The sequence below is a fragment of the Notamacropus eugenii genome, chromosome 2, assembly GCF_028372415.1.
Source record: "Notamacropus eugenii isolate mMacEug1 chromosome 2, mMacEug1.pri_v2, whole genome shotgun sequence".
Classification (NCBI taxonomy): domain Eukaryota; kingdom Metazoa; phylum Chordata; class Mammalia; order Diprotodontia; family Macropodidae; genus Notamacropus; species Notamacropus eugenii.
The window spans coordinates 478,252,785-478,276,339 of record NC_092873.1 but is presented as its reverse complement, the minus strand read 5'-3'; the positions used below and the strand labels follow the sequence as shown (position 1 = coordinate 478,276,339).

The window sequence follows — 23,555 nt, the reverse complement described above, 5'->3', positions numbered from 1 at the left end:
TCACTGGATTCAGATGGCTCTGGAGGAGAAGTGAGGCTGGTGACCTGCACAGCCCTCCCTCACTCAAAACAAAGTCAAGTGCAAGTCATCATTTCTCTGATGGCATGGTCTTCTTGGGCAACGAAGGATGAACACACATTTCTTTACACGAAAGTACATTTTTAAGGTTAAAGGAGGATACCCTGCCCTATCCGCATTTTACTTGTCTTGTGTCTTTTGAAGAAGATAGACCCATGCAGAGCCATTCCAGTCATGGGTTTCATCCCACAAAAAGTTCATTCTTAGGTGTTCCAGTTATTTCTTTGTGTTAAGGTCTACTCCCATCAATTCTAGTTCTGCCCCTGAAACCAAGAAACACAGGTCTAATCTCTCTCCTATGCGATGGCTCTTTAGATACTTGAAGACACTTATGTTTCCATCAAAGGCCTTTCTTCTGTAGGCTAATTATCTCCAGTTGCTTCAGCTGTTCTTTCAATGATGTGCTTCTTTCCTTTTACACTTCGGGTTACTGTTCTTGGGATGTTTGCCAGCAGGCCCTTGTCATTCTTAAAATGTAAAACCTAGAATGGAACACAACGTGCTAGATGTGTTCTGGTCAGGGCAGAATACAATGGGACTCTCTATCCTTGTTCTGGCCAATGTGTCTCTCATTGGCTTGTTTTGGTTGCCAAGTCACCCTATTATTTCATATTGAGCTTGCAGCCCACTGAAACACCAGATTTATATCACATGGTCCATTTTCTTCTGTGTCTTGTACTAATACTTGTATGGACTTTACATTTCTCCCTTATTAAATTTAATTTCAGTGGATTCAGCCTAATATTCTGACCTATTGAGACCTTTCTGCATTCTGATTCTGTCATCTACCATATATTACCTGCTTATCACCTGCTTATATTATCTGCTTACTAGATAAGAATGCCTTCTACACTTTTATCCAAGTTATTTAAAAAATATTAAAAAAAAAAAAAAGAGGCCAAGGCAGTGTGGCATAGTGAATAGGGCACTATTTTAGGCATGAGGAAGACCTACATTCAAAACCCGGATCAGATGCTTTCCAGCTGTGTGACCCTATGTAAGTCACTTAATCACTATGTAGCTCAGTTTCTTTATCTGTAAAATGAAAGTTGAGGGTGATCCTGATGGCCTATAAGATTGCTTCTAACTTTAAGTCTATGGTCCTATGACATTATTGGGTCATTCTATTAGAGACTTTTCAAAATGACATTGAGCTATTAATTTGTACTCTCTGGTTCTACTCATTCAACTAGTTTTGAGTCAATTTAATTATGTTTTTATCTAGTCCAGACCTTTCCATTTTACCATGAGAATAGCATGAGGTGGTTTTAGATACCTCGCTGTAATCTGGTTATATTATATCTTTGGCATTTTCCCAAATGGAATTCACCCTGTCATTAAAGGAGATGAGGTTAGTCTGGTCTTAATGAAGCCATATTTCTTCTTGGTAATCACGACTATTTTCCTTTCTGTATACTCCCAAACAGTCCATTTAATAATACACTCTAGAATTTTGCCAGAAATTGAAGGGAAGTTCACTGTAGTTCACCTATCATTTGCAGATCCTACTTTCTGCCCTTTTTTGAAAGTAGGGACAATATTTGCCTGCTTCCAGCCCTGCAGACTTTTCCCCCTCCATGATTGTTCAAAGGTTATGGACAGTAGTTTCAATAATCACCTCTTTCAGTTCTTTTCAACACCATAGTATACAGGTCAGTAAAGGTCACTAGGTGCTCTCCTCTCTTCTCTTAACGGAGTTTAAATGCCCTGTTGACCAGTTTAGAGCTACCTTTCTCAGTCTAAACACCAGCACTTTTTGCTAGGAAAAAAATAGAAACAAAATAAAAATTCTTATCTTCTGTCATCTGATATTCATCCCATTCATGCAAGCAAACAGTCCAGTCCCTTCTATGAATTACCTTTTGCCTCATAGCTTAATTTAAAACAAAGGAAAGCCCTTTTCTGTTATCCTCAGAATTCATTACAAGCCTGAGTTTTAGCACTTCCGATAGTATTCTTATAGGACTATTTCCCCATCATTTGTATTCATCCTCTGTTACCTTCCATCGTATCTGTATTCATGTTTGTATCTATGTCTTCATCTATCTCTACATCTATGTCTGTATCTGCATCTATATTTTTAACTGTATCTGTATCTATATATCTACATCCATAGCTATGTTTAGATATATCTACATCTGTGTCTATATCTCCATAGGTGGCTCTCTATAGAGAATGAAAAAAATGAATTTATTATTAAGGCGAATGATTTGTCTTTGTTAACATTCCTGCGCCTATTTCTCCATTTGTAAAATGGGGATAACACTTGTATTATCTATCTCAGTGAGTTTTCTGAAGAACCCCAAAATGCTATGTGAATCTGAGTTGTGATTGTTAGTAGTGTTTTCTCACTCCCCACATTCCTTGCATTTACTTTTCTGTGAATACGTTGAACTTCTCTAGTAGAATGCAAGTATCTTGACTCTTGAATACAAAGGCTATTTTTTGCTGTTTCTCTAATACAGAACATAGTGTCTTGCACATGTCAGTTACTTAAAAAGCACTTGAGTTGTGTTGAACAGAATTTTAATAGTTACGTCACAGGAATTGTCCTAGTTATTTCACAGGAAGATTCCTAGCAGTGCTCTTTCTTACTGTGCCTAAAGAGTGATTGGATTATTTAAAAATGCTCTGCTTGCCCTGGCAGTACCTTCCTATCTTGTCTGGTCCTAAACTTAGTATTTGTATGAGCATGGACAAGTCATCCAACTTTTTTGAGCCTCAGTTTCCTCATTTGTAAAATGAAAATAATAGTGCATGAGGGAATTCAAGCTAGCAACAACCATATGAGAAAATGGTCCAAATCACTAATAATTAGAGAAATCCAAATTAGAGCAGCTTTGAGTTTCTACCTCGCTCCCATTAAATTGGTTGACAAAAACAGAAAATGCCAAATGCTGGGGGATGGGGAACACTCTGACAAAACAGGTACATTAATGAATTCTTGGTAGAGTTATGAACTTGTACATCCATTCTGGAAAGCAATTTGGAATTATTCCCCCAAACTTACTAAATTGTGCTTCCAGTGATACCACTTCTAGGACTTTACTCCAAAGAGATCAAGAAAAGAGGAAAAGGAACCATATTGACCAAAAAATTTATAGCAACTCTTTTTGAGTTGGCAAAGAACTGGAAACCAAGAAGTTGTCCCTCAGGTGGGAAATGGTGAACAAATTTTGGTATATAAATTTGATGGAATACTGTCATGCCATAAGAAATGGTGAATGGGGGCAGTTTTAGAGACATATTGGGAGACTTGTATGAACTGATACAGAGTGGAATGAGCAGAACCAGGAGAACGATTTGGACTTAATGCTGATCAGTGCAGTTACCAAATGCAACTCCAGAGGACCCATGATGAAACATGCCGCCCACCTCCTGACACAGAGACTCAGGGTACAAACTGAGACATGTATTTTTGAATATGACCAATGTGGGAATTTGTTTTGCATGACTATGCATATTTGTTACAGGGATTTTATTTTTCCTTCTTTTTCAGTGGTGGTGGTGGGGGAGGAGTAGGAAGTAGAAAAGGTAAATTTTCATTCATTGAAAGGATACATTTAAGTAAATTTTTAAAAAATGTACATGAGGTGCTTACCTCATGGGGTTGTTGTGAAGATCAAATTGAAATAATTTATAATGAGATATCTGCAAACCTTTAAACACTATATAAATGAAAGTTGTAAGTCATAGTAGGAGAGCATCACATATGTAAACATATATCATCTGAAGCAGCTGTATATGAGCATAAAAATATGGGCAGCTAGGTGATACAGTTGTTGGGCTTGGATTCCAGAAGACCTGGGTTCAAATCCAGCCTCAGATACTAGCTGTGTGAGCCTTGACAAGTCACATAACTTCTGTTTGTCTCAGTTTTCTCATCTGTAAAATGGGGACAGCAATAGCATCTGCATGAGATAGTTGTAAAGTATTTAGCACAGTACCTGGCACATAGTAAACAGTATGTAAATATTGTTATTATCCACAAACTTAGAGTTCTTTACAGATGTTGATTTATTTTTTTCCTTCATAGTAGTCACCTTGTTTACTGACAGTCTTCTCTATTGGTCATAAACACACTCATGAGTTTACATATGGCATATACTACATCTTTGACAAAAAGCACAAAACACCTAAAGCCACATTCTTTCTGTGGAACGTTTCATTGTGCAGTTGGTCACCTAAGATGAAGGTGACGTTAAATATTTCTAGACAAACAACAGCTATTTATATAAGGAGGAAATAGGTATATGATGTACATAGGTATATGTTATATGTAAGATGTAATATAATGTATATGTAATATGTAATATACATATGTGTCTAATAAACTCATAGTTATCCTTTCCACATCGTGACTTTTCCCCATTGTGGTTTTGATATATCGTGGGTCAGCCTAAGGAACTAAATGAGGATTCTTTGGGAGTTTTGCAGAAGCCTCAGATGACATGCAAAGTCTGGTAGACCACACAGAAAAAGGTTAGAAACTCAGAAATGCAAGAAACATATGTATATATGTATAGTATTATGTAATAATATATATAATATCAATACATATTGATTATATTATATTATGATTGATTACATTATATATAATATCAATATATATTTCTTTTAATACCACAATAATTCAGACTTCTCTGGTCCGAAGGGAGCAACAAAAAATTTTATGCAGATTTTCCTGATGTGGAGGTGCTGGGTCCCTAACCCCTGTGATGTGGAAGGGATAACTGTATTGTTGTTAACTAACCTTGTCATCATCATCATCATCATCTTAGCTTATAGATCTCATCATCATCCAGGAAAGGGTTTAGAGGGAAAGTCTTAACATGGTTTGCTGGTCACTTATGGCTCTATCTGATATTGTGACCTCTCATCATTACTTAGACCTCGAGTGATGTAATATATTAATTCTTTTTCTTAGGTGACTGTGCAGTGCAAGGTTTCCTGAAAAATAATACTGCTTTATTTTTGAGTTTCTTTACATTTCTTATTGAAGTTGTAATGTAGATTATATATAATACCTGGTCAAATCCCAAAGCAGCTGTTCTCTCATTGTTACCTAGGGAAAAATAAAATAAACCATCATCTGTAGTGTTTGTGTTGCTGTGTCTTTTTAGTCATATCTGACTTTTTGTGACCCCATTTGGGGTTTTCTTGGCAGACATACTGGAGTAGTTTGCCATTTCCTCCTCCAGCTCATTTTTACAGATTGAGGAAACTGAGGCAAACAGGGTTATGTGACTTGCCCAGGGTCACACAGCTAGTGATTGTGTATTTACTTGATGCTGCTAGTTGCTGTTTATGTGATCTTGGGCCAGTCACTTAAATTCTCTGGGCTTCTCTTATCTGTCAAATGAGATGTTTGCACTAGATGACCTCCAACTTTAAATCTCGGTGTTCTATATATTCATATATGTATATGTGTGTATGTATGTATATATATCTATTTCTAGATACACATATATAGTTCTGTTTTTTAATAATAAGTTAATATACTGGCTAATGTTTAGTAATAGACGTAAATTAAGTGCCCTCTTGAGGAAAGATTGCAGATTTAATTCATCAAGTCAACAAAGGAAGTCATGAAATTGACCAGTAGAAAAGTCTACTTAGAAGAGTAGGTAGGGCATCTTGCTAGTGGTGGGTGCCATAGTGTTGGCTGATGTTGGACATTATCCACTTCCATAGATCATAGTAGTAAAACCTTGGGGTTGCTGCTTTTCACCAGGTTTCAGAGAGAACTCATTTAGGTTTTCAGAACCTCCTTGTACTTTGCCTCACTCATTGCTTGTTTCTTTCTTAGTTGCCAGTTAATCTCACTGTCCTCTTTCAAACCTCAAATACTTTTTGGAAAAAAAGGGAGGAGAGGAAGATGATTTTGTCTTAAAAGCATAATCAACCTTATTAAAATCCTCCTTTTTGTGGGTGGAGGGTCTAATGTGCACATTGGCTTGTGATGGTGGAGGGGATATCTTTATTAGATGTCCCTCAGAGACATTTGTCATGAGGGTTTGGGGAAAAGAACACTACAATGTTCATTGTGTTCCTTTAGCTGTGCTGGTCTCAGACAGGATGTGTTTTGCTCACTGCAGTACTATCTTTCTCATGGGACCAATGAAGCAATTGAAGCGCATGTTTGAGCCTACACGCCTGATTGCAACCATTGTGATGTTGGTAAGGATTGTATTTTAACAGGTATTCTAAAGGGGGAGTTTTTAATTCTGTTGCAAAGTCTGACTTTTTTTTAAAATGGTAATTTGTGTCTTTCTTTGTCTTTACTTTGAACTAGGTCCCATCTTACAATTAGTGTTAAAGTAGAGGACCATAATTTGTTTTCATCTAGTTAAAAACCAAACCAAACCAAACTATCTTAGGAAATAGTTCATTGGTGATTTAGAAATGCCATTGCTGTCAAGCTCCTCCAGAGGGCAATGCCTGTCAAGATTGTAGTTTCTTAACTGACAGGTTAATTAAAAGATCAGAGTCAACCTTCTGGTGAAGAAGGAAATGTACACAATCCAGGTGCCGTGTAATTTATTGAAGAACTACAAAATTCCTTCTATTGGTGTCACCTAGTTTCCCAAGATTAGCATTCCTTTTCTTCATTCTTGATTGACCTGTACCCTTTGGCTTTCTCCTCATCTTCCCACCTTCTCTCCCCTACCCCCATGTTCATTCCATACTCTCTGCACCTTTGCAGATGCTGTTTCCTCCACTTTTGTGCCTTCTTCTCATCTCTCTGGCTATTCCTTCATTCCAGGCTCAGCGCAAGTGCCACTTCTACTCTGAAGCTTCTCCTGACTATTCTAACCTACCTAGGATCCAAGGATTCATACAGGGACCTTTGATCATCTAGCCCAATCTCTTTACCTTGTTCCCTCCTTTGAACTCCTATGATACATCTTGTCGGTATCATGTAACTCTGGGCCTCAGTTTCCTCATCTGTAATATAAAAGGGTTGGGCTAGATGGCTTCTGAAGTCCTCAGATTTAAATCTGTTCTACCAAGAGCTTGGGTTTTATTGTACTTTCTTAATCTTGTGTTCTCTTTAATGAAGGATATGATTACATCTATAGTTACTGTATCATTTAGCACATTATAAGGCAAATAACACACCTGTCATTTGCTTAAGATCCCAGGAGGTTGGGGACATGGGTGACTGAATTCATAAGAATCAGGTCTTCTGGGTCATTCTTTGTCTGACCCAGACAAATTTGAAGATGGTTTTCAGAGGCTTGTGGAAACCATTTGGTGGCAAACTGAGATCCCTCTTCCTCTTTAAGGTGTGATGAGTCTGGTATTGACATGTATTCTCTCACGACTTGATTACTTAGACTTTTTTAAGCTAGAGGGACTTTGCATGCAAATGTGTTTTTGGGAAGAGGATTATGTTATTTTGTGGGACACTGTTTCTCAGCCCTTTGCCAGAGCAGCAGATTACAGGTGGGCTTTGATGGTTAGAGAGACCTTTTTTTCCTTTCCAACTAAGATGGCTTTTTTGCTAGCCAATCTGACTCTAATTCTTCTGTCACATGTATATGTGCAGTTGTTTCAGATGAGAGGTACTTTGGGGCATGGTGGTGATAAGGTTATGAGGCCTGAATTGTACTATTGTATGTTTGTCAGGAATGATGGATAGATATAGTTGTAAAATGAGGGAGGGGGGGAGCCTTTTTTGGTTAGAAAAAAAGATCACTCAGAATAAGACAAACTTTTAACTGTCTACTCTTTTTTAATATATGAGGTATTTCTTTTGCTAAAGTCCCTGCTATATAAAATTTAAATTTTGCTTTTTTTTGTTTCTTAATAATTTTAATGAACATCTTCCTTTTCCCTTCTAGTTGTGTCTTGCCCTCACTCTGTGTTCTGCCTTCTGGGTAAGTATGGTTTTTTCCCCTTCTAGTCTCTCTGGCTTATGGTAGTTGTCTACTTGTTAAAAAGAAAAACCCAAAACATGATTATTTTTTTCCTTTTCAGTGGCACAACAAGGGACTCGCTCTCATTTTCTGCATTTTGCAATCTTTGGCGTTGACGTGGTAAGTGACGTGCAGGTGCCTACTCTGTGCAGAGTCCTGGGGTAGGTGTAAGGGGAGAGATGAAGATAGTCATTTTAAAACAATACTTCTGCCTTACCTCCACCCAAGCTTTGGCATTTCTGAGTCCATGTAGCATAAGGAGATAAAAGTCAGTACCTGTCAAGTAGGAGTATTAAGACGGTAGGTGAATTGAGTGGAGTATGAAGAGCCACGAGCATCTGGCTTCCTTGTGTCAAACTGATTTGGTCCAGCAAGGGTATCTTTTATCACTTTCATTTGGCATTGTGGCCTTTTAAAAAAACCTAATTTCTGACACTGCCCCTCACTTATGGACAGCTATTACCTGCTCCGTGGCTTTCCATTGTTTTGAGAGACCGTATGGCTGTAGTTTTTTGTTATTGTTTTCTGCAGTGTTTTGCTGATAGACTTGTACTCTAAATCAATGTTTCTCTACTTAGTAATGAGACTGAATGTTTGCCTGCTCAGAACGTTTCTGGCTTTTTTTGGTTTCCTCATTGTGGTGCTTTTTTTTTTTTTTTTTAAACATCAGACTTCTCAGAAAGATGATAATATTTGGAGGCATTGTCTTTACGTTAACTTTTTTTGGCCTGTTTTCAAAGTAAGTTCTTATTTAAAGAGATTGGTTTGTGACTGTTCACATTCCATGAAATCTTCACTTTTTCTTCTAGTTTGGTATTATATTGGCCATCATTCTCACCAGTCACTGGTCTGACCTTTGTGTAGGCTGCTGATTTTGAAATGATTCCCATGTCGAGAACAAACTATATTTTGTCCATTTGTATGGAATCCATTTTATTTTATGATGATTGGTGCTCTAAACAACCTATATGTGGTTGACCTTTTCCATTTTCTTAATTTTGAATACACATGAAGATGGCAGAGTAGAAAGACGCACATACACATAGCTCCGAACCCACAACCCACAGAACAGCTACAGGGGAGTAACTCACAGCGAATTCTGCACCCAGAGGCCACAGAATACTGGAGCGAGGGAGATTTCTGTTCCGGAGGGACCTGCAAACCTCTCGCGGGGGGTCCTTCGCGCTGTGGACTGGGCGCCGGGAGTGGGAGCTGAGGGCAGCCCTGCCGCGGCCGTGGCACCGAGAGGAAAAGATCTGAGCGGGCTTCGGGGATGGGATCTCCAGCGGCCACGCGGGTCCCTCCACCCACAGAGGGACCTGCAAACCTCTCGCAAAAGGTCCGTCGCGCTGCAGACGCGGAGCCCAGCCCAGCCCAGACCTGCTGCGGCCACGGCACCAAGAGAAACAGACCCGAGCAGGCTTCAGGGACGGGATCTCCAGCGGCCGCACAAGTCCCTCCACCCACAGGTGATGGGGGTCGGTGAGAGAGTCTCTTTGGCGGGTCGAGAGGGGAGTGGGGTGCCCCCATGATTTGGGCCTCCCGGGAGGTAGAAGCTGCAGACCGGGGCTCCCCAAGCAGGCGGGAGCCTGAATCCATTGTGGAAGGTCTGTGCATAAACCCCCTGAGGGAACTGAGCCTGAGAGGAGCCCTGCCCCCACCTGACCACCTGAACATAATCTCATACTGAATAGCAGCCCTGCCCCCGCCAAAAGCCCTAAGGCTGGAAGCAGCATTTGAATCTCAGACCCCAAATGCTGGCTGGGAGGATCAGGAGGCGAGGTGGGTGTGAGGAGAATATTCAGAGGTCAAGTCACTGGCTGGGAAAATGCCCAGAAAAGGGAAAAGAAATAAGACTATTGAAGGCTACTTTCTTGGAGAACAGGCACTTCCTCCCTTCCTTTCTGATGAGGAAGAACAATGCTTACCATCAGGCAAAGACACAGAAATCAAGGCTTCTGTGTCCCAGCCCACCCAATGGGCTCAGGCCATGGAAGAGCTCAAAAAGAATTTTGAAAATCAAGTTAGAGAGGTGGAGGAAAAACTGGGAAAAGAAATGAGAGAGATGAAAGAAAAGCATGAAAAGCAGATCAGCTCCCTGCTAAAGGAGACCCAAAAAAAATGTTGAAGAAATTAACACCTTGAAAACTAGCCTAACTCAATTGGCAAAAGAGGCTCAAAAAGCCAATGAGGAGAAGAATGCTTTCAAAAGCAGAATTAGCCAAATGGAAAAGGAGATGCAAAAGCTCACTGAAGAAAATAGTTCTTTCAAAACTAGAATGGCACAGATGGAGGCTAAGGACTTTGCGAGAAAGCATGATATCACAGAACAAAGAGAGAAGAATGGAAAAATGGAAGATAATGTGAAATATCTCATTGGAAAAACAACTGACCTGGAAGATAGATTCAGGAGAGACAATTTAAAAATTTTGGGACTACCTGAAAGCCATGATCAAAAGAAGAGCCTAGACATCATCTTCCATGAAATTATCAAGGAAAACTGCCCTGAGATTCTAGAACCAGAGGGCAAAATAAATATTCAAGGAATCCACAGAACACCGCATGAAAGAGATCCAAAAAGAGAAACTCCTAGGAACATTGTGGCCAAATTCCAGAGTTCCCTGGTCAAGGAGAAAATATTGCAAGCAGCTAGAAAGAAACAATTCAAGTATTGTGGAAATACAATCAGGATAACACAAGATCTAGCAGCCTCTACATTAAGGGATCGAAGGGCATGGAATAGGATATTTCAGAAGTTAAAGGAACTAGGACTAAAACCAAGAATCACCTACCCAGCAAAACTGAGTATAGTACTTCAGGGGAAAAAATGGTCTTTCAGTGAAATAGAGGATTTTCAAGCATTCTTGATGAAAAGACCAGAGCTGAAAAGAAAATTTGAGTTTCAAACACAAGAATGAAGAGAACCAAGAAAAGGTGAACAGCAAAGAGAAGTAATAAGGGACTTACTAAGGTTGAACTGTTTACATTCCTCCATGGAAAGACAATATTTGTAACTCTTGAAACATTTCAGTATCTGGGTACTGGGTGGGAGTACACACACACCCATGCACACACGCACACATACATAGAGGCAGAGTGCACAGAGTGAATTGAAGAGGATGGGATCATATCTTAAAAAAAAAATGAAATCAAGCAGTGAGAGAGAAATATATTGGGAGGAGAAAGGGAGAAATGGAATGGGGCAAATTATCTCTCATAAAAGAGGCAAGCAAAAGACTCATTAGTGGAGGAATAAAGAGGGGAGGTGAGAGAAAAACATGAAGTCTACTCTCATCACATTCCACTAAAGGAAAGAATAAAATGCACACTCATTTTGGTAGGAAAACCTATCTCACAATACAGGAAAGTGGGGGACAAGGGGACAAGCAGGGTGGGAGGGATGACAGAAGGGAGGGCATGGGGAGGAGAATGCAATTCGAGGTCGACACTCATGGGCAGGGATAGGATCAAAAGAGAATAGAAGTAATGGGGGACAGGATAGGATGGAGGGAAATATAGTTAGTCCTATACAACACAACTAGTATGGAAGTCATTTGCAAAACTACACAGATTTGGCCTATATTGAATTGCTTGCCTTCCAAAGGGAAGGGGTGGAGAGGGAGGGAGGTAAAGAAGTTGGAACTCAAAGTGTTAGGATCAACTGTAATGTTCTTACCACTAGGAAATAAGAAATACAGGTAAAGGGGTATAGAAAGCTATCTGGCCCTACAGGACAAAAGAGAAGACGGAGACAAGGGCAGAGAGGGATGATAGAAGAGAGAGTAGATTGGTCACAGGGGCAATTAGAATGCTTGGTGTTTGGGGGGGGAGGGGATAAAAGGGGAGAAAATTTGTAACCCAAAATTTTGTGAAAATGAATGTTAAAAGTTAAATTAAAAAAAAAAATTTTGAATACACACACACATTCTTGTTTTCTTTCTCTGTCTCTCCATATGTGTCTTGGATATATATGTATATACATATTCCATAATATGTGTAATATATTTATGAAATGTATAAGATACATTTATAACACATGTGAATTGGATGTGGGCGTGTACATGCACGTGTATATTTATGTATACACATTATGCCTATGTAACATACATCATATATCATACACATGTATAAGATGCTTGAATAATAGATGTGATATATGTGCATGCACACACTTGTATGCATGCACATATGTACATGCACACACAACATCTATAGTATCCATACCACATATTATACATATTTGTACCCATGTTCATCTATATTGTACTCATAACATCTTATACATTATATGTATGTATATTACACGTATTTTGTACATATATATCATACACACATATGGAGAGATAGAGAGAATGAGAATGTGTGTGTGCATTCAGGATTAAGACATGGAAGAACCGAAGGCATATAGGTTGTTTAGAAATCTCCAGATATGATGAACACCAATGATCAAAATAAAATTAAACCTGTATAAAAGGACAAAATAAACTTGTGTATACACACATATATGTCTGTGTATATATACACACACATATGCAAAAACATATGAATGAAATGGGGAAGATTTTAAAACTTGGAAAATTTTGAGTCTTGTTTTCCTTTTGGACACCTAAAATTTTTAATCTATTAAAAATTTGCTCTCCATGTGGCCTCCCCTTTGTTGTATTTTATGGTTACAGATGAGCCTCCTAAGTCTGGCCAGTGATTTGCAAGTGTGTAGGTGCCTTTGGTCACAAAGGCAGTGATGTAAGGGAGTGTGGGTGCATTAGCACTCTCAGTGAAGAGATCAGTACTTTTGATTTTAATATTTTTTTTGTTTCTAGGTACAGTCTTTCCTACATACCATTTGCAAGGTAAGCAAAGTTTAGTACACTTTTATAGCAATTCATTTAATATTAATGCTTTCTACCCCTCTAAAAATATACTTGAGTGAATATTCTTGTAGACAGATCATTAGTATTATTGAGGTTTTGATGGAAGAATTTCAATAGATTTTTTTCCCCTCCTTTCTTCATTATGCCAATAATGGGAAACCATTTCTTAAAATTTCTTTTAACTGGAAACAGCACTTTGTTGAGTATTGGGAGATTTGTTTTCTTGCCACAGCTTTTACACTAATTGTTGTGTGACCTGGGGCCTTTCATCTCTAGAGTTTTGGTACTACAGCAATCTATACAGGCATTTATGTCATTGGACATCTCAAGTTTTGGGACTTAGGATCTTGGTTCCTTATTTTCTCTTTTATAACTTACACCTATAATCACCAAACCTTTTCCAAAATTACTATTGTCCACATAAGTACTGTTCCTGCATGTACTGATAAGATGAGAGAGTCTGTGTGTATTGGAAGAAGATTTTTGTCAAGAGTGTGCCTTATGGGATACCTACCCCTCTACTACTGCTTTTGGGCTCTGTTAGTAGTCAGCCACAGAATGAGCAAGGTGTACGTTATAAACATTAAGGGGACCGGGATGGGTCAGCATGGGATCATTAATCTGAAATAAGCCGTCACCGGTGAGGACAACAGTGACAGTCTTTGATAAAGGATAGCTACCCTTCATTCCTTGTGGCTAAGTTAACACTTGTGTTGGGAACTTAGAAAAGTCAGGAAATTAAATAAAAGGAAAAAACTTCAGTACAAGAGATCACCTTCTGTGTAATAACAAGCAGATGCCCACCAGGCTTGCTTTTCCGTTTGATGGTAATCAGCCTGGCCAAAGTCTTTATCTTTGCATAATTCTCTGGGAATTTGAATTTACTCTGGATTAACATTTACTGATCTGCTGCTGCGCAAGAGTTGGATGTATTCATTCTCTGCCTGTCTCCCCGTATGTATGTATGTGTACATATATATATATATATATATGTACACACATACTATATATATATACACACACCATTACACATACACAGTGTGTGTGTGTGTGTGTGTATATGTATATATACCATACACTATACACACACTACATATATTTTATATATGTATATTCTAGATGAAACATAATTGTCAATGGTGGGAATAGAGTTGGAAAATGTAAAAATAAAACTAAATCTCTCAATTCATAAATTATCTGTGACCCACTATATTACTTGATATAGCGTACATGCATTGACGGCTTTCAAATGAAGAGGCTGGACTAAATGAAACTCTGAGCCCTCTTCAACTCTAAGCCATATGCTATTGAATTTAAAACCTATTCAGGGACAAATGTCACCCCTTATCTCTGCTCCTGCTACCAGCATTTTTAATAGCAGTAAGGACTGAGGCCACATGGAAGGATATCAGGGAATTAGGAGTCTTTGTGCTGCATTGAGGAGAGGATTATGATTGCTTTGTAAAGCGTGAAACCGTGTTTAGTGTCTGGAGAAAGTCTCTTTGAGCTAATGACCAAGAGGGACCAGCACTCTCTGTCCCCTGAGATGGCTCTCTCAGTAGCATGGAGGGAAGAACGTCCATGAGGAGTCTTTTCCTTAGGGCTTGTAGTAGGGTTGGTCTTTGCTCTTTAAAGTACAAGCCACATCTTATCCACCTTCTTGGTTTCCCTCAGTTTGTACTTTTTTAACAATTATTTTTACGTTGCTCTCCATTTCTTGAAGAGTAATAAAGGGAATGTGGGAAATTGAAGATTCGTTTCTGTGTCTGAATACTTGTATTTCTATTTGTGTTTTCTTTGTAGGGATGCTGTAAAGAAGTGTTTGAATGCTTGCCTGGCCTAGTAGGCAAAAAGGCACTTTGGAAAAGCCTTGGCAAGTACAAGAGACCAATTTCTGACATGGTTTTGTAAATATTTTCCTAATTCTGTCTTTTTTTTTTGGCTTGCAGCAGGGTGTTGCTTGCATTGAAAATATTGATGGTTGTTTTTGTAAGCAATGATATGTTTTCAAACCAAAATGTCCGTTGCGCTGTGTCAGTTTTTGTGTGCCTGGATTTTAAAGAGAATGTCACTGATCTGTCATTGTCCACTCCTCTTCCCCCTCCCCATTCCCTTTCCTTTCTCCCTCTCTCTCCTTTCCTCTCTAAACCTCTCTCTCTCTCTCTCCTCTCCCTTTCCTTTTTCCTCTGCCCTTTCCCCCTTCTCTCCATTTGAAATTTCATTGCATTGTTGTTTATGATTTTACAAAACCAGATTTACCCAGCTATGGTTGAGGCTTGGGGACCCATAATTTCTCAAACAGATGACTAGTAGCCTTATTTCTGAAGGGCAACATTTTTTTCACTAGGGGTAGTATGCCCCTGGGATTTTGGACCTGCCCAGATTTAGGTCACTGAGCATGGTCCAACCTCAGCCCCTCTGGGCAGTGGCCAACATCACTACTGCTTAGAATGTAGACTGGGCCTACATTCGTCATTCTGAAGGAATGTACAGAGCCATTACAGGAGTGGGGCAGATTCATGAAGCGGGAAATGAGCTTCTGTTTGTTGGGGGAAAAAAAACCAAACCAAACCCAAACTCTATGTCATTTCTTATCCTCTACCCAGCTGTCTGTGCTCTTACAATTCTAAATGCCTCCCTAGGGTACACTTTCCTACTGCCCGGACCATAGTATCTCCACTTTTCCTCCTTCCTTTTCCCTTTGATTTTTTTAAGAAAGAAGAAATTACCAATGTTCTTTGTGGGCCAGAGCAGGCAGCTTTGCTGTGATCTGCCTTTCTTATTTCTTTCTGCCCCTGCTTCATTATTCATGGTTGGGAGAGTGGCCTAGGGTCCCTGAAGCCTGGAAAGCTTGAGTTCTGGGCCTACCCCTGACACATTCTGGCTCTCTCTGACTCTAGGCAAGTTACAGCCAAGGTGCGAACCAAAGGGCAGCTAGAAATCACTTCCTTGGAACTTCTTGTCCCAACATAATCATAGGTCCCTTCCCCATCCTTCTTTACGACCAAAGGCTTCTGGAGGGAAATAGTTTCCTCTCTTCCGTAGAAGAGGAGCCAAGGAAGAACGTGTATAAGAAATACTTCTTATATCTGCCATTCTTCTAGCAGGATGTGGGAACTTTTACCAGATGACCTTTAAATATGATAGCATTCTGACTTTTGGCTGAAAATACCTGGAAGTGGGGATGGAGGTGGGAGTGGGGCAGGCATCCTATACAGGCTGGGGGCCAGGATGGTCAAAGCTGACAGTTCAGGGCTATGTACCTAATAGAGGTTTTTATGGCAGCGACACCTGGATGTGCCTCATGGTATCCCTCATTCAGTTTACTCTTCTTTTTATAGCTTACTCTCTGCTTTCGCTGAGTCCTGCTTAAAGCAGACTTTGGGCTGTGGAAGATGTTTAAGCTGCACCAGAGCCTTGCTTTGATTCCCCTTTTCTCATCCCTTGTTTAGGGACAGGAAGAGGGAAGAAGACTAGATCTGAAGTCCCAGGAACCTGGGTTAGACTCCAGGCTGGTATGGGACTTGGGCATGTCATTTCAACCTTTCTGGATCTCAGTTCACTCATCCATAAGATGAGGGTGTTGGACTTAACCTTTCAGTAATCTAAAGGCACCATGGTACAATGGAATTTAGAAATAGAATTTAGAATGGAATTTAGAAGACCTGAGCTCAAAATGCAGTTTTGCTACTTAATTTACTAGCTTTGTAGCCACAGACAGTCACTTGACCTTTTTTGGCCCTCAGTTTCCCCATCTGTAAAATGAGGTTTTTTAGTTACTTTTGTAACAGACCTTTCCCTCTAACCTTATGGTGCCATACTCTTAAGGCCCCCTTCCAGTTCTGATAGTCCATGAACTATACAGGTTTCCTTCAGCTAGGGAGAAGAATCTTTTGTTGATCCTTTGGTGATTAGCAGAGATTAAAATTCCCCAGTGGTTCATTTGGATCTAAAGTCACTAAAGGATTAAAAAAAAAAAAAAAGGTCAGGTGCTTTGTTTATAGAAATCCCACTGCCATATCCCCTGAGAACTTAGTAAAAAACTCAACAGGGTTGACTGTTGCAAAAAAAAAAAAAAAATAGGACATCTTCTCTGTGACCAAATGAGCCTTTGCTTAGCTAACCTTTGGACCTCACCAACTGTTCTTCTGTTGTCTTCTGTACTTGAAGAAGCTTATTAGTATAGTGTAGAGAATATTGGGCTTGGAGTGGGAATGACTTGGTTTCAAGTTCTGCCTCAGATACACTAGCCATGAAATCCTGGGTGGATCATTTAACCTCTCTGGGCCTCAGTTTCCTTCTCTGTAAAATGATAGATTAGATGATCTCTGAAGTTCCCCTTTATAGCTTTCCTTTGTCTTTGAATATTGTTTTCCTGGTCACTTGCAGAATTTGGTATTTCTCATTGAACACGTTCAGTTGAACCACCATGAGTCTTGGAGTTTCCTCCCTTTTAGATCTAATGTATGGCCCTAGAGATTCCAGCATCTTACCTATCTTTTCCATTGGCTGTCTCTAGTCCCCTGACGTCAGCATAATGAAATAGGTAGATTGACTCATTTTTTTTTTCTCCCCAGCAGCTAAATGGAGGGCAGACTGGTTAGTATCAGTTAGTTATTTTTTAAAATCTGTAACCCACTTAAGACCCTAGATTTATGTATTTTTTTTAACCCTCAGGCTTAATCTGTGATTTCCAGTTTGCAGAACTGATGTATCAATATCACATTTGTTTGGCACCGTAGGAATTTGGAATCAGAGGGGACCTTAGCAATCCTTGGAGCATGTTTGTGTTTACGTTTATATCACAAATCCATTTCTGCTTTTCCTGCCTCTGTCAGGTTCTCTTCACAAAGCTTTGCTGATTTGATTACCTGAGTTGGGGGAGGGGAGAGGGTAAAAGGTGGCATCATTCTTAGGGTCACAGAATCTCAGAGCTTCCAGGAACCTCAGAAACAATCTCATTTAACACACAATGCAACAAGAAAACCTTACAACATATCTGACAAATGACTATTCCAACCTTTATTTGAAGACCTTTAGTTTGGGGGAATTTGCTGATTTCTGAGGCAACTCATTCTGCTTTTGGACAGCTCCAATGGTTAAGAAGTTTTTACTTCTTACATCAACTAATGAGTAGAGAACTCACTACTTCAAAAGCCCTGTGTATATTAAAACTTCTTCTGTTGAGTTGGAATCTTCTCCCTATAAACCCATTCTCTGGTTCTGTGGTTTAGAGGAAGTTACAGAACAGTTGTGATTACTTTTTCCTGTGATAGCAGTTCAGGTATTTGAAGACTACAGTCACGCTTCTTGCCTCATCCACCCCCTACCAACAAAAAAGCATTTTCTTTTCAAGACTCAACATGCCCAGTTTTTCTAATTAGTCCTCATAGAGACTGATTTTTGTTCCTTCACCATCCATGCAGTTCACCTTGGACTGGTTCTGTCTTGATGATAGCCTTTTCAAAATGTCACATCTGGAGCTCAACACAGTACTTCCCAGATGGGATTTGATCAAGGCAAAGCTGTCACCTCCCTTGCTGTGGAAATGACTTCTGTGAATGCAGGCTAAGGTCTCACTGAATTCTTTTAGCTTCTACAATGACACTGTGAGCTTGGATTTTATACTTCAATAAGACTCCTACGCCCTTTTTCTCATGTGCTGTCCAGCTATGTCTTTCTTCATCCTGTCCTTGTGATGCTGATTTTTTCAGAACCTCTGTGCAGCACTTGACAGTTGTCTGTTGTAGGATAAGTGCATATAGTTGTGGGATTCTTTTGTAGCTGCTCGTTACCATTCTCCTTGACCCAATGGTGGCCTTCCTAAACCATTCTTGGACTCAGACCTGCCAATGTGGAATGACTGGATTCTGATTTGGTAACATCCCTTTTACCCCCATTTCCCTGACCCCTGTGAAATGGGGAGGGTGGAATATGAGTTTGCCAAACACTGCCTCGCCTCTGACTACACTTAATTAGTCCTTAGGACTTGCAAAGGGCTTTGGTTTGAGCTATGATGAGCCAAATGGTAAGTATCCATATAGAGACTAAACTTTGTAGGTTATTTACAGCAGATTTTTAATCGGTAGCCAGCACCTTCCTGCTCCCCAGCATGTCTGGGAGCTCCTTCCCTTGTGTTATCGGTTGGTGTGTACTCATGGAATGAACAGACTCATTTTAGTGTTTGGACTATCTTTGAGACTTAGGAAAGGGAATCTGCTGTTACAGAGTCATCTATATATCACACACACACACACACACACACACACACACACACATATTTTGGCTTATTCAAATCACTGCCTTATCTATAATAAACACTGCATACTGACACTGTGCTAAGCAGTGGGGTCACTGAGAGCAGTCCATACTTCAAGAGAAGCCTGTTCTTTCGTCCCCTTTTTGCTGTTAACCAGGTATCACTGTGGATAAAAAAAGAAGCGACCTTCCTGTGGGCAATCAGAGGCTACTGATCAAATTCAGACTCCTTAGTCTGAAAGGCTCAGACCAGTCTGACTTCAGCCTGTACTTTCACCTTATTCCCTTTCCCGTTTTCTCTGTGTTCCAACCAACTTGGCCTGTAGTCTGATTCTATGCTGGGCATAGGATTGTCAGTTGAAAAACTTAGGGATCTTAGAGGTCATTGAGTCCAACTTCCTTATTTTATAGATGAGGAAACCAAGACTTAGAGAGATTAAGTTGCTTGCCCAGGGTCAAATAGTTAAACTTGAACCCAGGTCTTCTTGACTGCTCATCCAACGTGCTGTCCTTTATATCACCATCTCCCACTTCTCTGCCTGGATTGTACTGCCTTCACAAGCCATCCCGTGTCCCTTTCCTCTCCCCAGACTGAATATGCTTTCTTCAAGTTTGCCTAGAAAACCTAGTCTCCATGTTTCCTTCGTCCTCATCAAATTCTGCACTTCTTGTATTTTACTTATGTGAATGTATCATATTTCCCTTATGATTTGATTCCCTTTGATTCACCTCCAGTGGACAACTAGCTCCTTGAAGGCAGAAGCTATGTTATTTTTTTCATCTTTGAATTCTCCTTTGTGTAGGGTAGACATAAAACTAATGCTTGTTAAAGTGAATCGAAGAAAACATGTTGGTACTTAAACAGTGTGACAACATAAATGAAGACCACTAGCGTCCTCCAACTATGAAATCTGACATTTTGCATGTGAATGCACACTACTCCTTGGTTGTCTTTTAATGGGCCAACCCTTGGGGTGTACATGACTCTTTATCTAACCTCACTTTCTTATTTTGAAAAAAAAAAAAAACCACATACATCAGTGTTCCAGGCATGGAACATGTTGACCGACTTGGTTGCAGTACTTGGTTTTACAACTCAAGGTTTTTGCACATTTTAAAAATGTGTAGTAGTTTTCCCACAACCTTTTAAAAATAAATGATTTTTCAGAAGTCCAAATAAAGTTGAATGCAAGTTTCTGTCTCTGCAACTCCTAGTGGATTGCAAGGATTAAATATTTGCAAAGTCTTTTAAAATCATGTTTTTTTTTTTAATTCCTAAGGAATTAAAGGGAAAATGACAAAGAGAATGGGACTTTAATTTCTTCCTTTCAACCTGAAAGAACCTGTTCATGAAGGAATCATATACTTTAAGGTGGGAAGAAGGGTTGAAGATATATGACAGCTTCATAATTTCTTTCTGGATTATTACAATTTTTCATTTACTTCCACTGCTGTCCAAAAATGCAATGGATAGCCTCAAAGAAGGGTAAGCTCCCTGTCACTGGGAGTATTCAAGAACCGTAGACTCGATTGCCTTCTGACACTGATGTTAAGGAAGGAATTTTCCATGAGGCAGGAGACCTTTGGGTTCTCCATAAGCTCTGTTTCAGTGAAATATCATGGTCCTCAGGAGTACTTTGTAGTTGAATAAAATGAAATTGCTGATTCCAGTCTTGTTTATTTGTTCTGAGAGTGATACCTTTGTGATGCTGAGACCTATGGTGGTGCATAGGGGATAGAGAGCTGGTCTAGAAGTCTTACCTCCCACACATAGTGACTACCACCATGGGCAAAAATCATTTAACCTTTCTCTATGCTCCAGAAAACTGAGATTGTAAGTTTGGGGAAGTTGCTGATTTTTTTTTTGATGAAGGGAATATTCACACTGGGACTTCCCTATACTGCTGAAATCACAGGTCCTTGCTCCCTCACCTTGCCTTTCCCCACCTACCCTCCCAAGCCCCAGCCTCACAAACAACCATTTCTAGTAAGACATTTAGGTACATCTAGCTGTCTTCATGCAAAGAAGCTCCCACCATGTGATTGTCACATGTCACATGTTCGTGTGTTCCAAAGTGAAAACCACAACATATGATCTTACAGTTGATAATCCTTTTGCAAGGCCTTATTTAAAAACACCTTTCAAAAAAATAGAAACCAAGACTATCCTGGAAAAATCTATGCTGTACTTCAGGGCGCAACCACAATATCCTTTTTTTGTTTCTTTTGAGGAGGGCTCTCCAAGTCTGACCATTGTGTAGGGGGAAAAAGTCGAGGGGGCTGGCTTATCTATCTCCTAATTTAAATTGTTAAAAAGTTGTTGAAAGGGGATTTCTTTTATAAATGCAGACGTGAGGGACATTTCTTACGAGATTTATGGAGGCCTGAAACATGCTGGTTTCTGGAAGCAAGCTAGATTTAAAGTGGGGGAGAAGAGAATTTTAAAAAAATTAAATTTGCAAACTGGAATTTTTATTTTAAAATAAGAAAACAAATGAAAAAAATGTCCTTCAACGAATAAGATGTGGAGGTGTGGACTTTAGTTTCAACACAAGTCGTATGTAAAGCACAGAGTGAGGTTACTGTTTGCCAGCTTATTTCTGGCAAAGTAAAAGTTAATATATTTTGTTCTAGGTACAAATGGATCTTGTATCTGCCTCATTTCTTAAAGAAAACTAGTCGTTTCCTCTGGACTATGGCTTTTCTGCTTTGAGGAGCGCCATGTTTTCTGTTGCCTTTATTGATCATGGTGTGTTTGCTCAGCAGCCTTGAGCCAATAACAGGAGCTGAGCCCCGCCTGCCTTCTCACTGCCTCTGGGCAAATCTGTGACTTCTGATTGTGAAGTGGCAGCCACAGGGTAGAGTGTGGCTGACTAGGTGTTTATCTGCTTTTAGGGCACTGGCTCCGTTAGAATGTGGTTGGCTCTGTAAACAATTTCTTAAAAAAAATGACCTTTTCTAATTGTGTGGAAACTCATTAACAAGGTTTAATGCTGCACTTTGCTCAATGGAACTTTTTATAACCAAAAATAGAATTTTTTTGTGGACTGCTTATAATAATATCTCTTTGGAAAAAGGAGTATTGTTTCTCTTTCCTACCTTATTATCAAAAGACCTTTTCGTGTCACTGAGCTGTTCCCTCCCAAGATATGTGTTCATTTCTACATTTTTGTTTGTTCTTTCAATAAAGGTTAGCATTATATTCTATATACAATCCAGTGTTGTCTCTTGTTTTATTTCTCCTTTTGCAAATCTTGGAATCCCGTTATTGTAAGGTCAACTTACAAGATGAGTACGAAATAGACTGCCTTTTAATAAATGCCTCGACTCTGAAGGTAAGAAGACAGTGGATTCAACTACTACCTCCAGTACTTTACCAACCATGTGACTTGGAGCAAGTCCCAGAACCTTCATGATCTCAGTTTTCTCATCTGTAAAGTGGATTGGACTGGCTTCTGATAATAAAGTCAATAAAATTGGTTGGCTTCTGAGGTCTTTTCAATGATCCTGTAATAATATAACTGATGAGGCCTGGAGAGATAGAGGTACAGGAACTCCAAGACTGGAGTTCCCTGCGTAGGCCCTCTGGGAAAGAATTCACGGACTCAAGCATTGTTGAGATCAAGGATTTATTAAAGATTTATTACGCTTTTCAGAGGGCAAGAATTCATATGGAACCTGTAAATTTAAAGAGGTACAGATAAAGTTTATATAAGATACTCTATAGTAAAATGTGTCAAATATTCCAACTAGGTGATTCAGGGTGGTATTAGGGAGTGGTTAGTTCTTAAAGGAACATGCACTTTTGGTATCTACTGTGCAGATATTTTACCCAGAGTTCATTGAGAAATAGCCCAAGGTGGATGCTACATAGAGGTGTGGTTTTAGGCCTGAAATGTCACTAAGTCAACTAGTGGTTAGGACTGACTGAGGAATACCAGGCTGCTCTCATCAATGTCTTGTTAGACAACATAAATGTAAGGGAGTATACGTGTGTCTAAGTCTAGGATACATATGATTGGTCAATGAGGTATAAATGTTGTTATGACCCAGTACACAACCTGTTCAGTTGGTATATGACTGGTTCAGACTAATAAGTTCTATAGGTGTAGCTGGCTACCGAATCAGGAAAAGAGATAGTGGTTTTTGCTGGGGCAAGCTGTGTCCTTGGGCTGGGGAGAAACTGCCTGGGATAGTATTTTGAGACTTTTTAGGGAGAAATGTGATTTTTAGAGAGAAATGTGATTTTAGAGTTGAGGTCCAAGTACAGGCACCCAAGCGCCCCATCATAACCACCCTTCTTGACCCTTTAAAAGTGAATCCAGCTGTACCTGACTTTAAACAGAAGTTACTCTGACAATTATATACAAATTAAATATTTGTGACTTTGGCTAATTGTAGCATCAAAGGTTACCTTGGGGAGCAT

At 39.6% G+C, this 23,555-nt stretch overlaps 1 protein-coding gene across 3 annotated transcripts in view; it reads left to right on the top strand.

Annotated features, from left to right (window-relative positions):
• SFT2D2 (SFT2 domain containing 2) overlaps window positions 1-22,343 on the top strand; it is a 36,129-nt gene extending 13,786 nt beyond the window's left edge. Inside the window, exons 4-9 of one of the 3 annotated variants that reach the window (XM_072648714.1) lie at window positions 6,177-6,258; window positions 7,926-7,961; window positions 8,062-8,120; window positions 12,821-12,850; window positions 14,675-14,744; window positions 21,764-22,343. In XM_072648714.1, coding sequence (XP_072504815.1) covers window positions 6,177-6,258; window positions 7,926-7,961; window positions 8,062-8,120; window positions 12,821-12,850; window positions 14,675-14,714 — 247 coding nt within the window. In that variant the 3' untranslated portion in view covers window positions 14,715-14,744; window positions 21,764-22,343. Of the gene's footprint in view, window positions 1-6,176; window positions 6,259-7,925; window positions 7,962-8,061; window positions 8,121-12,820; window positions 12,851-14,674; window positions 14,890-20,409 lie in introns of those variants that run through there. The other 2 variants (XM_072648713.1, XM_072648712.1) reach the window with 2 other exon arrangements.
• Window positions 22,344-23,555: the final 1,212 nt, after the last annotated feature.